Below are 19,388 nucleotides of genomic sequence, written 5' to 3'. Positions count from 1 at the left end.
GGATCCAGAGACAAGCACTGACCTCACAAAGGGGGCCAGGAACGTCATCAAACATGGAAGAAGTTTAACTAAGGCTTCAAAGTTTGACAAAACAACCAATGAAAGAGATTTCAGAAGTTTCAGGAAGGGTCTGACAGCAGACCTCACCTCTTAGGTCCCTATCAAGCAGACCTCACCTCTCAGTTCCCTATCCTGCAGACCTCACCTCTCAGTTCCCTATCAAGCAGACCTCACCTCTCAGTTCCCTATCCTGCAGACCTCACCTCTCAGTTCCCAATCAAGCAGACCTCACCTCTCAGTTCCCTATCAAGCAGACCTCACCTCTCAGTTCCCAATCAAGCAGACCTCACCTCTCAGTTCCCTATCAAGCAGACCTCACCTCTCAGTTCCCTATCCAGCAGACCTCACCTCTCAGTTCCCTATCCTGCAGACCTCACCTCTCAGGTCCCAATCCAGCAGACCTTGATCTCTGGCGTTAGTTCTGTAAATGTTGTTATTTAATTAAGTTTAATTTAAAAGGGTTATTTTTGGGGTGGCTGTTGCTCAACGGTAGAGTGGTTGCCTCTTAAACGGAAGGTCAAGGGTTCCCTCCTGCAGTCACATGCTGAAGTGTCCTTGAGCAAGACACAGTGAACCCCAAATTGCTCCCACTGTTGGTGTGACTGTGTTAGTTAAACTGATGGCTTCTACAGTAGCAGTTACTACCATCAGTGCATGAATGTGCTGTGGATGGGTGAATGAGACCAGCAGTGTTAAGCACTTTGAGTGGTCAGAGAGACTAGAAAAGCACTATACTGGAACATTTACTAATAACCATTTCACATTTGTACCAGAAATAGTGACATTTCATCACACAGAGAAAACGGTTGGTGACTGTTTTGTTAAAAAGTTTAGTGTGCTTGTGCGTATCATAATATACTTAGAATGAATTATGAAATAATAAAATGATGTACTTTTAATTTGTTTTGTTTTAGTTTCATCAGCTTTTTTCTTTAAATGCCTTTCACACTGTCAAGTTCCATACTTCATAACCTGTTTTACTGAATCAGGTCCTGAAGTGGGTTAATAAGATTAAGTATTCACCACACCAGAATTGGCTTCCTGGTTTGTTTTTTAAAAATACTACTGCTAAGATTATAGGCAAAGGACCAACTTAAAATTGCAAACAGGACTAGACAGGTATTTTATTTTGAAATTGTTCATACTCGTTGGGGTTTGAGAGATGAGAAGTTTAGAGTGGGAGTTTCAAAAGGTAAGGGGTTAAAAAGGTAAGGGGTTTGAGTGGTAAGGGTTTCAAAAGGTGAGGGGTGTGAGAGGTGAGGATTTCAAAGGTCAGGGATTTCCAAAGGTAAGGGGTTTGAGAGGTGAGAGTTTCAAAAGGTGAGGGGTGTGAGAGGTGAGGATTTCAAAGGTCAGGGATTTCCAAAGGTAAGGGGTTTGAGAGGTGAGGGTTTCAAAAGGTGAGGGGTTTGAAAGGTGTGGGGTTCAATGGTTAAGGGGTTTAAGGGTGTGAGGCATGAGAGGTGAGGATTTTAAAGGTGATTGGTTTGAATGCTGTGGGGTTTAAGAGGTGGGGATTAAAGATGTACATGGTTTAAGTGGTGTGGATTTTAAAGAGGTGTGGGGTTTGAGAGGTGAGGGGTTAAAAACGTGAGGGTTTCAAGAGGTGTGGGGTTTGGTAGGTGAATATTTTAAAAGATGAGGAGTTCAAGAGGTGAGGGGTGTGACAGGTAAGGGGTTTAAAAGGTGTGGGGTATGAGAGGTGTGGGGTTTGAGAGGTGTGGGGTTTTAGGAGTATGGGGTTTAAGTAGTGTGGGGTTTAACAGGTGTGGGGTTCAAGAGGTAAGGGGTCAAGAGGTGTAGAGTTTAAGAGGTTTCAGGTTCAAGAAATGTGGGGTTTGAGAGGTGAGGGGTTTGAGAGGTGTTGGGTCTGAAAGGTGAGCGGTTTTAGAGTTGGGGGTTTGAGAGGTGTGGGGTTTGAGAGGTGAGGGGTTTTAGAGGTGTGGGGTTTGAGAGGTGAGGGGTTTAAGAGGTGAGGGGTTTGAGAGGTGTGGGGTTTGAGAGGTGAGGGGTTTGAGAGGTGTGGGGTTTAAGAGGTGAGGGGTTTGAGAGGTGAGGGGTTTAAGAGGTGAGGGGTTTAAGAGGTGAGGGGTTTGAGAGGTAAAGGGTTTGGAAAGGTGAGGAGTTTAAAGGGAGAGGGGTTTGAGAAATGAGGTTTGCAGCCAAGACTCTTTTAGAGGTTTCAGGAAAACCAGAGTTCACTTCAGAGGTAGGAGTTTTACAGTTTCTGAGTTTCAGAAAAGCATTAATGTGATGCTCCAAAGTGGGAAATGAGAGTGCCTTAATCTAACGGATTTAAGGTCACTGCTCTACAGTAGGGCGCACAATATGGCCAAAATCCAATTTCTCTATATTTTTAGGCTATATCTCAATACACGATATATATCCTGATATGCTGATTTCTCCTTTAAATCACTCTTAATGTAAAATCCATCCCTCTGAAGCATAAAATGACATCAGTATTATAATGATTTAAGCAGACCTTTTAGTTGGATTTTTAACATTTAAATGCAAAAAGGGGAAATCTCAATCAGATAAAGTTTGGCAAAAATTTTATTTTAAACTTTATGTAGTTACATATTTTTAGTTCCAGTAAAATAATTCATTCAGATTTATTCAACTGGCTGATTATATATTATATTATATTATATTATATTATATTATATTATATTATATTATATTATATTATATTATATTATATTATATTTTATTATATTATATTATATTATATTATATTATATTATATTATATTATATTATATTATATTATATTATATTATATTTTATTATATTATATTATATTATACTTTCAAAATATGAACTAAAGTTTGAGGTAATGTTACTTTTATTTCCATAAAGCAGCTCCCTGGATAATGTTGGTCATGCTGAAAGGACTCTAGTGACTTCTATCTTTGAGCCTGGGGTCTGGTTAAATTTTGTATTGGATTTTGGTTTGTCTTCTGATAATATCCCAGCTAGCAGTATTTTGGTATTCAGCTGTAAGATGGCATCAAACTTATATGCAGTCATGTTTCGAGCAGTGCACAGCTTCCTGTGCATGTGTGGGTTCTCTCCAGGTTCTCCAGCTTCCTCCCACAGTCCAAAAACATGCTCATCAGGTTAATTGATCACTCTAAATTGTCTGTAGGTCCATAGGTGTGAGTGTGTGTGTGAAAGGTTGTCTGTCTCTGTGTCAGCCCTGTGACAGCTGGGATAGGCTCCAACGGGATAAGCGGTTCAGAAAATGGATAAATGGATGAATGATAAATACATGAGCTCATATGTTCATCAACTGGATTTTTTTTAAAAAGCACACAACACCAGAAACCATTCACCAACCACCTGAAAGAATTGAGATCTAATCTTGAAATAAGACAATCAGTGACAAATACATTTACTGGTGAGTACTCTTGATTTCTCCTTTTTGATCAAATTCAATTGGTCGAATTATTTAAAAAAATGCTAAATCTGTGGTTTTCCTGGCTATCTCTTATTGGGTCTGATCAAAGGTCAGAATGGTTAGGTTAGGAACCTAGGTCAGGTTCTAAACTCTGAAATGTTTCCTACCAGGAGTGTGATCCTGGATCCAGGCTACAGTGATAACGTAAAAAGATTAAATCTCCCCTCTCACTCCAGTGGCGGCTGCTGATCAGTCAAGGAGGGAAATCTCATCATACATTTGTTTATAATTATAATTATTATTATTATCATTATTATTATTAATGTAAATTCTACCCTTAATCCCTTTCAAGAAATTGATCTGTCACCCTGTTGTACCAACCTGGTGTTTTTTCCAGGGATTTTACCAGTGTTCTCTCAACACTCGTCGTTTTTAAGAAAGGTAAACTCGCTGGGGATCGATAAAGCCTCCGAATCGGTCCAGAACAACTGAGAAGATGCTTTGGTGGAGGTTTATACTTCAAGATCGCTGACTGGCTCATTTCACTGTCAATCAAAAAGGGATTCGGCCTCTGACAGATCATCCAATCATCATGCAGAAGCCCAGCGTCCAGGCCAGCCCACTGCCTCATAGACCCCCAGAGATGCTGAGCGTCCGATGGGCGGGACAAAGCCCAGTGTTTATCCAATGACCGTCCAGTTTCCACAGTGGAACAACCCACTCTACGCTTCCCCGCTGAAGTCAGAAGACGCTGAGTATCCGACTGTGTTAAACCACTGAGAGGCTGCGGGGATGAATGAGAAGGAGGTGGAGCCAGTTACCTGTGATAGGAGCTGATTCTGAACAAAAGATGAACTCTAGCTCAAATTTTGTCAATGAAATGTACACACAGCAGAACATATCACCACTTTGTTTTGGGGACATTTTAGGGGAAGCTGAGCTTCTCTTGCAGTCTTAGAGCAATCACCACTGTCTCACTCGTTCAGCATCACAGCCTGGAGCTCCGCCTCCAGCCCTGTTTGCTCCATCACTCCACCAAGAGGCCGTCTGTGTTTCAGGTCAGGAAGATCTTTATGGAGCGTGTTGGGGTCGAGTCAGAGCACTGAAGGAGACAGGAGCTGTTTACTCTGACAACAGGAGGACGGCCCACTGAGGGGTGTCAGGTCACACAGCAGCTGGCAGCTTTAATATCTGCTCCTCCTCGCCATAATGACATGTAAATAAACAGAGCGACGGCTCTCAGCTGGAGGCTGACAGGCTAAGCACCGCTGCAAACAGCAGGCAGCTGGGCCCTGAATGCATCGGACAGACAGACAGACAGAAGGAGGAATGATGGTTTGAAGAGCAGAGAACATTTTCTTTAAATCTTCACCAAAATATCATCCACATGATTTCTTTACATTGGCATTTTTTTTCTCCAGAAAACAAAAAATTCATCCCAGAGATATCAAACAGAGACCAGTTTTCTTATTTCTGCAACAGAAGAGACCCTGTGGTGGTCAAATAAAGCAAAAAGTGCAGAGAGGAGGAGCCAAACGTAACACGTGAAACTTCATGTCGGCCATTCATACAAAAAACGTCATCAGTGCACCCGTCTATTCCTGAAACAGTGAAATGAAGCCAATCCATGGACGCAGCCACATTGGATATGATGCAGGCTTTGAGCTTCCTTTCTAAGCTGAGCTGAGCTGTGTCTCTGAATGGACAATCAAGCAATCCTAATATCTTCGAAGCTGGTTAGTGATACCACCACCCCCACCCCCCACCCCCCATACGGTGTGTTAGAGAAATCAGTGTTTAAGACCCATGCTGTTTTTAAACCAGGCTATTTTTTTAATGCCATAAAAGTATTTTTTTCTTTTGGCTGGGTGTTTACATGGTTTCCATTCTTTCTGCAAGTGGATTCTCCACAAACAGCAGCTTTTAGCACTTTAGCATAGGCTTCATTTTTACTAACTGGATGTTGTCACAGCGGTGGCCCTGAAGGCCAGTGGGAATAAATATTTCAAAAGCACAAAACAATGTCAAAAAAACAGAAAAACATTTCACAAAAAAAGAGAATATTAGCTTAAAACAAAATAAAACTCAATATATTTCCTCCAAATAAAACAAAAAAATTCACAAAGCTAAAATTAATTTCAAAGAACACGGAATAATTTTCACGAAACCAGAAAGGGTTGGACCATGGTACTTGTCTCTGTTTGCCCACAGCAGAGTTCAGCTGCTCGAGCATTCTCATGATGGTCTCCCTTTAGACACGCAGACCATGTTTCTAAGTAATTAAAGTTCTTATTGTGTGCTTGTGCATTGTTGTTGTGTTTTTGTTTTGTTTTTTGTCCTTATTTGTTTATTATTATTATTATTATTATTATTATTATTATTATTATTATTATTATTATTATTATTATTATTATTATTATTATTTACTTATTTTTTGTGGGGGTGGGGGATGGAGGTTCTTGCTTTATTTGTTGATCTTTATGTACACTTGTATGGGTTGTGATCTGGAGTTGTGTCACTTTCTGCTCTAGAGTTTTCCACACTGTTCAAACAGCTGTCCAGGTCCCAGCAGCTCTCATGATACTGCTCTTTTAAGGTATTCAGTGGATGTGGATGTCATGATGTGAGGAGAGTATTTAGAGAGTCACACTGTGTGTACGTCTCTGGATGAAATAGTGCACTATCAAATCAAGCTCGTCCCCCATCCTGGTAAACTTTTTGCTGGTTCTGCTACAGCCGGTATCCAATGTAAACAGGAAATGATAGATAGCTGATGTCTGACAGGCTTTGTTTAAGCCAATCAGAGTCAAGCACTGTGGTCCTACCCTTTCTGGTTTCACAAATTTATTTTTTGATTAGTGAAATATATTTCTTCTATTATTCTTTATTTAAATTTATATTTGTTCCAGGAAATGTATTTGTCTTTTTTGAAATATATTTTTGTTTTGAGAAAGGATTTTCTTTAGTGAAACTTATTTGGCACTATTTAAAACATGTATTCCCATTCACCTTCAGGGCCACCATGCTTCACTCTCCATGATGTTGTAAACATTGCATCTTGGCTTCTGTTGCACTGCTGAAAGGGACAACTTTGGAGAATCTGATTTTAAAACCTTTGCAGCCATCCCTATGTGAACAAGGCTGCAGCTAGACCTCTTCATCTCTACTGAGATTTACCACAGACTCGTGCAGCAGCCCATAAATTGGTGTCTTAGTGCGAATACTTCCGTGAAAAAGTTGGTCCTGGTTCTGAACCCTGACAGCTGGCGGTGTCTTTCACTTATTTTAACTCCATCCTTTAAGGATGTTGCATCAACATGCTGGCAAAGCAGGAGGAGACACTATGTCAGGGATGTGGAGTAATCTGAGAGTAACACACCCTCCGGCCAATCAGAATCCAGCACTGGCTGTGGTCATGGTGCAGGTTCTTTAAAGAGCAGATGAGCATTTGAGGTTGTAGTCTCTGGCTCCATACAGCCAGTCGACGCCTACAGTTGATCTGAACCTGGGGAACTGGAGGGGCTTAACACTTCTCTACCCACTCAGTCAGTCAGACAGCACCCTGGGCTCTGTGAGCTTCCACCCAGGGAGGAGGAGGAGGAGAGGAGCAGGCTCTGAGCCATAAATAAAGAAGAATATATCCTACAAACATTCCATCACTGCTTTTAATTCCTCTGCTTGTCTGGCAGCTTTCTTCACTAGGTCTCTTCTTGTTTATTTATTTACCCTAAAGCTGCTTGCTTGCTCGGTGCCAAACTGAAACTGCATCTGTTTTTCAGGCCATTTCTAATTAACACCCCCCACCCCACCCCATCGCCTCCCTGCTCTGCTCCTCATTATGGGAATGATGTAAATATATGTGCTCATCCTTTTTGATTTGTTGACATGGGAACGTGCCAGATGACAGCGCGCCCAGTCAGAGGGCTTAGAGCTGCACCGTTAACTGCAGCTCAGATGGAAGGAGGGCAGAGCTGACAGCCAGGTACAGCAGGTCAACACAGGGTGGAGCAGGGTGGAGCAGGAACAAGCAGTGTGAGCAGGATGGAGTGGGGTGGAGCAGGGTGGAGCATGAAATTGCAGGGTGGAGCATGGTGGAGCAGGAACAAGCAGTGTGAGCAGGATGGAGGTGGACTGAGCAGTGTGAGCAGGGTGGAGCAGGTTGGAGCAAGATAGAGGAGAAGGAGAAAGATGAAGGCATACGGAGCAGGATTGAGCAGGGTGAAGCAGGATGGAGGAGAAGGAGCGTAACAGAGCAGAATGAAGCAAGGTGGCCTGGACAGAGCAGGGTGGAGCATGACGGGGTAGAATGGGGGTGGATGGAGCAGGATGGAGCAGGATAGGGCAGGGTGGAGGGGTGTGTGTTTATGTGCTTTTAGGTGGGTGGTTGGTTTTTCCAAACATAGGGTTTTAATGTCAAAAGGAGTGTGTGAGGTAGCAGGGAGCAGGAGAGCGGGGCGAGGAGAGAGGTGGTGGGGGGTAGGAGAGCCCCCCACCTCCACCACCACCTCCCCCATCCCACCTCCTTATCTCAGGCCGACAGTTGTCAGGAATCACGAGCAGAGGCCTGAGTTAGCGAGGCAGGCAGGCAGGCAGGCCTGGGGATATGGATCAAAGAGACAGAGCTGGAGAACCAAAGCAGCTCTGATCCCCCAGCACTGAAACCCACTCTGTGCTACGCTGGCTCTCTATCTCTCACCCCGACATCAAATAGCGAGCCAGAGAGCTCCGCCATTCCAAAGCAGGCTAAATCTTCCCTCGCTCACAACAAACCGAAGAGGAAATGAGAGCGCGGGCGTGAAAGGGGGGGTGGGGGGATCTTCGTCTTGTGATGTGTTGAAGTGTCGGGGTCACTGTGGGAAGTAATAGTTTCATCTCCAGTGGCAGGTCACTAAGTTGTCTGACCTGACAGAAAGGGATTAGTCCGGCGAGGAAAGAAAAACTCCACTAACAGAAAAAGTGATTTATGGGAATTTGTCAGATGTGTGTTTAAAAAAAGGATCCTCTGCAGCTTCCTTAGAGACGGCGGGGAGGGGGGGTGGCAGGGAGGGTGGGGGGTTACTCTGATGAAAAGAGGTTTCTATTTACACATGCAGTGCCATCACAGGCCCCGCGCTTCATTCTGTCATTTTGTCTTCCTGTCAATAAGACGTGGAATTGGCTGCACACGCTCCGTCTCCACATGAAAGTCAGCCTCTAATTCTTCCCTGTTCAGCGGCAGAGGAGGAGGCGCTGAAACGGCTCCTGTGAATTACATTCCCAATGCAATACAGCTGCTTCAAATTGAATTATTGCCTGTCAGACGTGCAGCATATGGGCTCTCTGCAATTTTGAAGTGGGATCTTAGGAAATTCTCTCTACACTGTTATCTCATGTAAATGCCTGGGAACATGATGAAAGGGTCAAACGCAGAGGACCCATAATGGAAAAGCTTCAGCTGGGCCTGGCTGCTGGTCCTGATGAGACGGTGAGGACAATAAACACAGAACGTAGCAGCAGCAGATGCATTTCACGTTTCAATCCAATGAATTGACTGCAGCTCTTTGGCTCTTTGGCTTTCACTTTGATGGGATTTTCTTTCCACAGTCGACTCATATGTTGGTTTTCACATGTAACAGTTGGAGGTAAAAGCAGTCATGCCTTAAGCTCATAAATACACCTGAGAGCTGTCCAGGATGATGAAGAAATTCAGATTCAAAGCAAATTAAACAAACCCATGTTTGAAGGAAATGTAGGCAGTGGCTCCGTTAATGAAGGCTTCATTCTAATCGCATCAGGTCACCTGAATTATCCATCCAAGACTGCTGACAGCTACTTTCATTTATACATCAGTGTGATCAGTGTTTTCACACAGCTGTTCTTATATTAGGCCCAAAACTCTGAGCAGCCAGCACAGTGTGTGTGTTTCCTAAGAGAGTCCATTCATCTGGTGCTGTTTAGATCAGGGTAACATGTTGTTAATGAACTCAGTGTAGGTGTAGTATTTACACAGAGGGAGTCTTTCATGTACAGAAATACGCAGCATCATGTGATCATGAGCAGGGGTCTAATTATTACATTATAATATGCATCCATTCTTAAAACATGTGAATCAGGTTTTCATTCAGCAGGTTTCATGCTTAAACCCACTGATGCTGGACTGCTTTTATTTCTCATGGCTTCAGTGGATACACTGTGCTGGGCACCTCATACTTCAGTGTTGGAGGTTGGGGTTGCTCTGCAATGCTCCACCTAAACACTAGTTATCAGTGTGATTTGTCTGCTCGTCATGTTCCCGCCCCTGGTTCTGAAGTTGATGAATGGTAAGCAGCAGCTCATCATTTTTACACGAGGTACGAAGAGGGGACGCCTGAGGAGACTGAGAGTGAGAATCAGTGGAGCTAGAGACACCAGAAAGGCTGTACATGCAGGAAGTCATGATGCTACCAAAAGGACCAATCACAGACCTGCAGTCTGCATCCTGGCATCGACCCATTGTTAGTTTCCTGGGGCAGAGCCTACCAGGCTGTGTGCATCTGCTCCAGCAAAGGTACAGGGCCATGACAGCATACAGGGAACATTCAGAGTATGTATGTATGGATGAGTCTGTTAATGAATGACACCGTTCATCCTTTCTATCTCCACCAATGAACTCAACTCAAAACTACTGGTGACCTGATTAAAAATGATTCCAATACATCAACATTGATTCTAGCACAGATGGATATACATTTATTATTTAGAGATGTTAAAGTGTGGATCAAAAAACTAAAAAAGACCCATGAATGGCAATCCTCAGATGTCTTCATTTTCTTGTCCAGAGAAGATACATTTTCAGTTTTCTGTCATATTTCAGGATCTAAAATCACGGCCATGGTCGACCATCCAACGAGGGACACCGTTAAACCAATACTTGGTGTTTAGTGATATGATAACTCAGTTTCATGATAACTCAGTTTAGTGATAGCTTAGTGTAATGGACATATGCTGTAAACATAATTTCTCTCTTATTATCCGCCTGTTATGAGGGCTGTGTGTCTCACTGTGGGCAGTGTTAGTGACTCATGGTTTCAAATGTCTCCTTCAGTCAGTGTGAGCCAGAGAACAGTCCCCCCTCATCACACACTGGCTCATTTCAAATGGTTATTGTTTAAGAGACAGGATAACACGGGGAATCCCTCCCTCCTCTCTGTCAGCGTGGACACACAGACACACTGACACAGATTAAATACTCTCTGAATAAGACAAACAGCCAGCAGAGACTGGTTTAAAGGCAGGACTGATGGAGGCCAGGCTGAGACAGGTGATCCACCTCAGGTCAGGTCTGACGCTGTTTGTCACAGGAAACCCAGTAAACAGTTTACAGACAAAGAGGTTCAGAGAGAGAGAAAAACCAGCCTCAACACCAGACAACAACATCAACAATCAGTAACTGAAACAGTCTGGATGACAACATTAACTTTAGGTGTCCAAGTGGACTGCTCCCCCTGGCAGACTGCATCACACATCGACTTTCTCAACGGCTTTTGTGGGACTGACAGCAAATGTACTTCACATTTAATACTTGTTGAACAAGACGTACCAGACGCAGCTCTTTGATTTCTCATCAAAAACAAACACTCTTATCCAGCCTTCAACCTTTGAACTAAGGTGATCCCTTAAAAAATATATCTAAAAAAAAGACAAAAAACATCCTCTATTTAGCGACCAGTCTGCACTTAATGAAAAATCAAGACCATACTTTACGTTAAAGAGGGGGTATTGTTCCCTTTATTCAGTTTTTATTCCGTCCCACTGGTGCCCCTGTAGTATCTCATAATGAAGTTCAGTAAAATCTCTTGCAGGTGTTTTAAAAAACCCTTATATCAGCCTCTGACTGAGACACTTTGTTTTAGCTGGTGTCTCTTTAAGACCCCCTTCACTGATTGGCCAGCTCCTCAGAGGCCTGTTGGGGAGCAAAGCTACTGGCAGACCTTGGTGTTTGAGGCCCTGTTAAGATTCTTATGAGATAACCTCATCATTTAATCAAGTCTGGTGTAGATCTGATGTCAATCTGATGTCAATCTGGTGTAAGTCTTATGTAGAACTGGTGAAAGTCTAATATAGATCTGTAGTAGATTTGGCATAGATGTGCTGTAGATCTTGTGTAGATGTGATGTAGATCTGGAGAAGATCTGAAATAGATCTGGTGTAGATATGATAAAGAATAGGTGTCGATCTGGTGTATACCTAATATAGATCTGGTGTGGATCTAATGCAGGCTCAATGTAGATATGGAGTTAAACAATTATATATCTTGTGTAGATTTGTTGTAGATCTGGTGTAGATTTGATGTAGATCTGGTGTAATTTCGATGTAGATTTGGTGTAGATTTGATGTAGATCTGGTGTAGATTTGATGTAGATCTGGTGTAATTTCGATGTAGATTGGGTGTAATTTCAATGTAGATCTGGTGTAGATTTGATGTAGATCTGGTGTAGATTTGATGTAGATCTGGTGTAGATTTGATGTAGATCTGGTGTAGATTTGATGTAGGTCTGGTGAAGATCTGATTTATTTATTTTAGGAAAAAAGTGTTTTGATCAGTTCACTGACAGTTTCAGAGATTTCTCCGACATGTGATTATGAAGAGGTTTGAAAACCTGCACACGCTAAGCCTGAACCTCCATCACTGGTACGTTAGATCCATGAAGAAGATATGGAAAGCAGAAACTCCCTCTTTAAGAAAAACAGAGTAGAGATTCTGGATATATGAAATGTATAGAAACAGAGTACTGGGTGAGGTTTTCTGTATTTTCAGGAGAGCATCCTCTCTCTTTTGTCTCTAAAAACTAGTTCAACCATAAAAAGATGCTGGAGTGGATTTCAGTGCCCAGTAAGATGGCCAACCACAAGAAACAGAGTAACACAGAAATACCGGGATCTGGTTCAAGATTTGGAGCTCAAAGCCCATGGCATGCTTAGCATTACCTCTGAACGTTACAGGCATGTGTCACAGCAGCCCAGCAGGTCTTACCTGTGGGGACAGTCCGTTGCTGACCGGGTTGACGTGGTTGTTGGGTGCCGCCGAGCTCATGAAGCTGTCGGAGTAGCTGGAGAAGCTGTGGCGGTTAGAGGCCAGGCCGTATGCAGAGCTGCTGTCTGTGCTAGAAAGACCACTCTGGTGCATGGTGGACGGAGGTAATGGCTGTGGACGGTGGACTGTGGCACCGCCATCTGTGAAGGAAGAGACACAGACACATGTTACTGCAGGAACTAGCTAAGGAACTAGCTAACCCCCCAGCTGCTACAGAGTGTGCTGCACGGACAGAGCAAAACCACGGCACTAATGGACCGCAACACGCACAGAGCATGTGTGAACTGGGCATAACTTTAACCTCTGTGAAATCGTTCTCTTTATGTAAACATAAATCCCTGTGGGATCAGCCTGACCGTTGAGTCGCACAGGTGTAACGTGTCATGTGATCTACCTTGGGGCAGAGAGTTGGTTGTGTAGCTGGACTCAGGCAGCTGGTACGTAGGAAGCGTTGGCATCCCTGTGGGAGGAAACCCACCCGGCAACAGGTGATTGAATGCTGCTAGCTGATTGGCTCCTGCTTGTTTTCGCCACCTGGCTCTCCGGTTGCTGAACCACACCTGAAATACACAAACAGAAAGAATCAGCTTCATCATTTACTCAGATCCAAAGTTAGAGGAAGGGCTTTTTAAGAAAAGGCCTGATTGATCTTCAGCACGGAAGAGAGAGTAACCTGTGTGCGTGTGTGTGTGTGTGTGTGTGTGTGTGTGTGTGTGTGTGTGTGTGTGTGTGTGTGTGTGTGTGTGTGTGTGTGTGTGCGCACTCTATTATGTGTGAATGGAGCCGTGTGTGTGGCTAGCCATGCGTTGCTCCTCATTGACTCCAGTCGGCTGAATGCACACTGAAAAGGATGAATGGAGGCCAAAAGAGGAGGAAAGAAGGCGTCAACGTCCCTCAGCTAAACGCTTCACACGTGAGCGATCAAAGCAGCAAACACACACGTCCTGCCTGAAGGTTTCACACCCTGTGAGGAGGACTTAGAGCAGGAGGCACTATGATGTGTTCAATTTGATGGAAAACTCACAGAATATCCTCATCTGATGTGGATTATTCTAACACACAAAGAAAATTACAGGGAGCCCAGCAGCTCTGCAGATCACTCAGGTTATGAAGGGAAATTAAAGAAGCATTAAAGCCTCAATCACCTGTTTTCAAAAGGTGCTTTGTTTTTTCTTAAGGGTTTCAAAGGTGTTAGACATGGGCGCAGGTTAAACACACACACACACACACACACACACACACACACACACACACACACACACACACACACACACACACACACACACACACACACACACACACACACACACACACACACACACACACACACACTTCTGCTCATGTAAAGTTACAGAATCAAGCAGATTGGGAAACGACAAGGGGAGGTGTTTGGCTCAAAGCTGAACAGTTCCTCTTTCAACTCAGCAGGAACCAATCACAGAGCTCTTAATTAAAGAGACTTAAAGACAGAAGCTCAGAGCAAGTAGCAGCCTGTCACTCTGCATGCACACACACACACACACACAAACGCACACACACACACACAGCTGCAGCAGGAGTCCATGTATGGCCTCCAGCTTTCTCCAGGAATCCTCCTTTTTCATATGGAGCAAAATGAAAACGTGCCTTTCAAGTGGAGCCCATCAATGCGCTGCTATTTCTGAAGAGGAGACTCAAATAATTAGAGCAGGTGCTGTCCCCTCGAGGAGCTACTGCAAGAGGAGCTACTGCAAGAGGAACGGCTGCAAGAGGAGCAGGAGAGGATAAGGAAGAGAGAACTGAGCCACTGCACAGTCCGACTCCTGCAGGGCCCAGATAGGAGACACACCTCCACCTGACCACGGCCTGCTGGACCTCAGCAGGTGTTCCTGTCTTATTCTAGACTCAGTATGAGCCACATCCACCTGACCAGTCAAGGACTACGTCTGATTTCAGGATAGTCTTTAAAAAGACACCTGAACTGAGGTGAAGAGGAGAAGTGTCTGCTCTTAAAACTTCTTTGTTCAAGAGAACTGACTATGACACGACCAAACTCATGTGTTAGCCCATGACAGAGAAAGGTGATCATATAATACACATTTTCAGTTTTCGATAAGTCCTTTCGTCTGACTCGATCTGTATGACCTGTCTGCTCCTCTGGTTTATATTCTGCTTTATTCTGCTGTTTGAGTTATCTTGTGACAATCCTGAAAAAATGTCCTGGATATTTCAAAATAAAAGCTCTTCAACAACAAATACCTGAGACATTTATTGTGCAGATGTTTATTTTTTAGACTTTTATTGTAGAGACTTTGTCAGAAATGAAAAGTGAATCACTGAATTCGGACAGCTTTTTTACAGTCCCTCCATGAACACCAGCATCTTCTTGTCCTTTGGGCCTAAGACACTGGGTCAGTGGTGGGGGCTTAGTAATGGTCCATGGGCTGCAGGACTCTTCATGAAGGTTGCACATCCTGGCTCCATGTGCTTGTGGGTTTTGTGAATTGTTCCATCCCTGCCGCCAGTGATGCATGTTGGTTATTAACAATGAGAACTGCTTTGAGACCAGGGGGTGGTGCTCTTTGGTTAGTGGGCGTGGCTTTGCTCTGGAGTGTCAGGAAGTTACCCAGGGTTTCATCTTCTGTGGTGTGGGTCACAAGTTTTAAGCCGAACTTAAACTGGCGCTGATGGTTTGATCCTGGGTTTATGTCCATGTGGCGTGTGAGGTAGACCTTTGGTTGTCACGTCTTGTAGATAATTCCCTTTCCCTCTGGTGTTGTTCATCCCATTGCTGGTCCAGGTTTGCACCAGTCCTGATGTGAGCCCCCCTTAAGTTTCCCTGGATGTCTCTGCTGACTTGAGGCTGAAATGTTCCCGGAGGAGGATCCAGGATGACTCCTTTGGGAGGTTTCAGGAGTTTGGTTCCTTTGTGTGAATGCTGCTGATCTCAAAGGAGGCTAGGGGAGCTGGTTGTACCTTATCAGGACGGTCTGATGTGTTTTTGGTGGCTCATATACTGCTGAGCTGGTCTTTGGTCGCCTCATAAACAGCAGCATGAGGACGGATCATGAAGGTGATTTCATGATTGAAACTGTGTGTTTCACAGCTTGTCCTCCAGCTGGAGAAGTGTAAATCCTCCTCTCTCAGCTTCCTTTGGAGGGCAGAACAGATGTTCAAACTTCATAATCCCAGTGCTGACAGATTGTTTCTGACAGCTGAAAGCCAACAGCATGAACTTTCGATTGTCTGGTTGAAACTTTGGCTTGAATGCAGACAAATGTGAAGACCTCGGTCCAGTGGATCATGATCTGAAGTCTACAGGACCAATAGCTGGTTTTCATGCCACCCTGGCCCCTCTTCCTCTCTCAGGATCCTCTGGGTCTTGATTGACCCACGTATCTGTTGAGGATTAAAGCTCCCGTGAGACGGCCGGGCCCGTCTGTGATCTTCTGTGAGTTTTACAACGACTGGTGGGCTTGAAAGTGGTGGGAAACACAGAATCCAGCCAAGATGTTGGGCAGTGAGACATGCAGGAGGAATGCAGCCCCCCCATCCCATTCCCAGCCCTGCCACTGAACACCTACCAGCTGTCGTCAGACCTCAGCTGGACCTCCTCTGAGGCCTGTCGGAGCCGGAGCAGAGGCCGGGTCCTCAGCTGAGACCTGCACAGCTGGCAGAGTCTGGGTACTGCAAATGATCCAGAGCCAGGGAAAAGATTCACCATCTAACACGTCTTTTGTTTCTAAAGCAAAGTGGTTCTTCAGTGGTTCAAGTTTTGGTTCTTTCACCAAAATAAAAATGGTTTGGAGATTCAGAAACACCCTCAAAATACTTAATTAAAGACCAATACACGAGACATTGACTCAAACACATTTTAACCAATTTAATGGGTCAGACTAGTTCTAACATTGTGGCACAGACCCCATGTGACCCACACTGTAAAAAAATCTCATTTTTATGGTAAAAAACTAGGGGTGGGTACGAATACTCGAATACTCGGGTATCTGCCATTGGTCCCACTATTCAAATAGCATTTTGTTATTCATGTACCTGGCAACATAACTTAAATTCATACATGTGTGACCATTTTCTTTTTGTTTTTGCCTAACTAAATAAACAATTAATGGGATAAAAACATATAATTTCTCCGCCCATGCAAAAACCGAACTAGTTTCCAGCAAATACAACCGTTTACGCCAGCCACGGCGATGCTCTAGAAACATATTCCACCGAAAGCAAAAGCACAATATATATACAGTCCCGTCTACGACACATGCAACATGTCTGTTAAAAAGAGTGATGTCTGGAAGTAAGCCTGGCGCACCCAGCGTAGTGCTTATTTTGTGCGGCGCACCGCCCTGCGCTGCCAATTTGACAATTTGTTAGACCGTCTGTGCAGAGATGGGTGTGACGGCGCGCCAGGGGGAGTTGACGGCGTGCCAGGGGGAGGTGTCAGCAGATTCATGTTGGTGCAGTGACAATTTTATGCCAAAAAAGTGCACTGAAAGCTCGCCAGCTCCAACCTGGTCTAACCTCGGCACAAAGCGGAGCGCACCCTCCACAGCTGTAATTTGGTGACAGGCGCACATGTGCGCACATGTCAACAAAGCCTCAGAGGCAGGTTTCCAGAGTGTCAGACACATTTTAATACAATAAACAATCACAGCAATCACTATTTAATGTAACCGTCTGAACCAGCATATACATTTATATCTATATTAACTGTCCCGTCACATCTGATGTCAGATTAAAGCTGTTTGTCATAATGGAAAGTTAACCTGACGGCAGCTGGACGTTTGATGCACATCTTACAATTAAACAATAAACAGTCTTAACATCTGATACTGAGTATATATCTGGTTCTCTCATTTCATTTAATTCAAAGAAAAGAGGGAGAGAAAAGACGAAGAAAAAAGAAACAAAATAAATGTATGTTACTCAGGATTTACCCGTGATTTCCCATTTTTCTCTGTTTTAGTCTTTATTTTTAACCTGATCTAAAAAGATGGAGTACATTATTGTAAGGAGGATGAGGTGGAGACACCGGGGGAGTATACAGTATATCACCAAAGGTTCTGCTTTTTGGCGATGACAAACCAGGAGTGCAGGTGGATCAAAAGTATTCTGAATGGATAAGCCAGCTGTGTAACTGCCTCTTCATTTTGTACTCCTATTTATGACAAAGGAACAGATCAAATCTGTCCCGGGAGCTGGCCCACACGGTAACGCGCTTTGTGTCCTCCGATGCGCCCCGCTGTCCATTTTCCTGCTGCAGGGACAGCGGCTCCGTCTCCACCACCGGGTCTTTCCAGACACTGTGCTGGGGATCAGTCAGACCAATCAGACGCTGCGCCTCGGCCGCAGCGTATTTAAAGGCGAGGAGAGGCGCTCATTTGATTGGTGAAGACAGCGCTCGGCTGTGTTAAACCCACACGGCTTTTCTCCTCCCTCTCTGCCAATTGCACGGAGGGAGGCGTGGACGCGCAGCTCTGCGCTCATCTGTGCCTTGACTGCGCCTCTCTTGGCACTGCAGGAAACTAGTCAAGGAGCCCTGTCAGCACAGCGAAGGCCGGCGCAGGGCAGGTGCGCCTGCGCTTGCGCCTGGTCTACGAAATTAGAGCCCATGGGGTTAAAGCATAAGGACAAAGAAGCAGAGACAGAGACAATCGCGCAGTCTCACATTTCATCTTTTGCTAGCCCCATTAGCAAACGTCATTGTGACAAAACAAGTGCAGGGAAGATCAGCCTGCTGGTAACTGGATCTATGCTTCCACTGAGTTTTGTAGAAGGGGAAGGCTTTAAAGAGCTAATGGCGTTTGCTGTGCCGGAGTTCAAACCACCATTGCGGACAACAACAGCTACGAGAGTGGAGAAAATGAATGAAAAAAGGCAGCGGAACTTGGTGCTGTGCTTTGCACACACACTCCAGCTTGCCGTAAACAATGGCTTCAAGATAGTGAGTGTTAACAGACAGCAGGTTGGTAGCTCATTTTCATCACAGCACAGTGGCAACCGTAGCCCTGAAGAGAAAGCAAGCAGAGCAGAGCCTGCTGAATCACAGACTGATCCAGTACTGCTGCACTAGGTGGAACTCTGCATAAAAAATGTTTGAGCAGCTTCTGGAACAAAGATGGGCTCTGTCGGCAACTCTTTCAGACAGGCACACAACTAAACTTGCTGATGCAAGAACCCTTGAATTGACCGACGATAGTTGGCAAACACTTGGAGATATTTTGCCTGCACTTCACTCTATGAAGCGTACAACAACAGCCATGTGTAGTGAACCCCATGTCTGTATCTCCTTGGTGCATCCAGTCACTACCAGCCTCCTCAGGCATCTGAAGCCAAACGATGGAGAGTCAGCACCTAGTAACTTGGCAGTAACTTGCCAATAATTTTCATAAATTTATTGTTGGTATATACAGATCATTTTGAAGGCTATAGCGTTGATAGTGACACTTCATTTTTCACAGGCAAAGCAGCACTAATTGCTTCTGCCCTGGATCCCCGGCACAAGCACCTACGTTCCCTGGGGCCAGGGACATGTGTGAATGTCTGAGAGAAACTCGCTGAACTTTATGACAGCATCCTAGAACAGTCCAGAAGTGACAGTGTTCAACCCGAGACTGACGGACATCGTCCAGTGTCCTCCCAAATTATAAGCGCCAAAGCATTTAATACTTTGTTTGGTGATGATTACTGCACAGTCGGCCCTGAAGCCCATGACGAGTTGGGTCAGTACTTCAAGGAGCCATGAATCCCACCCGACCAAAACCCGCCGCAGTGGTGGCAAAGAAACGAGACCAGGTACTGGGAACTCAGTGTGCTGGTGAAACAATATCTAAGTATTCCTGCTAGCTCCATACCAGCAGAAAGAGTGTTCTCAACAGCAGGCCTC

At 44.5% G+C, this 19,388-nt stretch overlaps 1 protein-coding gene across 2 annotated transcripts in view; it reads right to left on the bottom strand.

Moving 5' to 3' along the window:
- The window catches only part of LOC141799394 (paired box protein Pax-7-like), a 71,890-nt gene that overhangs the window by 17,077 nt on the left and 35,425 nt on the right, over positions 1-19,388 (bottom strand). For both annotated transcript variants that reach the window (XM_074681630.1, XM_074681631.1), the window contains exons 6-7: positions 12,906-13,071; positions 12,452-12,651 (exon numbers count right to left, since the gene is read on the bottom strand). In XM_074681630.1, the coding sequence (XP_074537731.1) occupies positions 12,452-12,651; positions 12,906-13,071 (366 nt within the window). The remainder of the gene's footprint in view (positions 1-12,451; positions 12,652-12,905; positions 13,072-19,388) is intronic.

Source organism: Halichoeres trimaculatus, unplaced genomic scaffold (assembly GCF_033239565.1).
Source record: "Halichoeres trimaculatus isolate MK-OKI-2021-1 unplaced genomic scaffold, fHalTri1.1 fHalTri1_scaffold_11, whole genome shotgun sequence".
Classification (NCBI taxonomy): domain Eukaryota; kingdom Metazoa; phylum Chordata; class Actinopteri; order Labriformes; family Labridae; genus Halichoeres; species Halichoeres trimaculatus.
The sequence above is the reverse complement of the archived record's forward strand: the minus strand, read 5'-3'. Positions and strand labels throughout refer to the sequence as shown.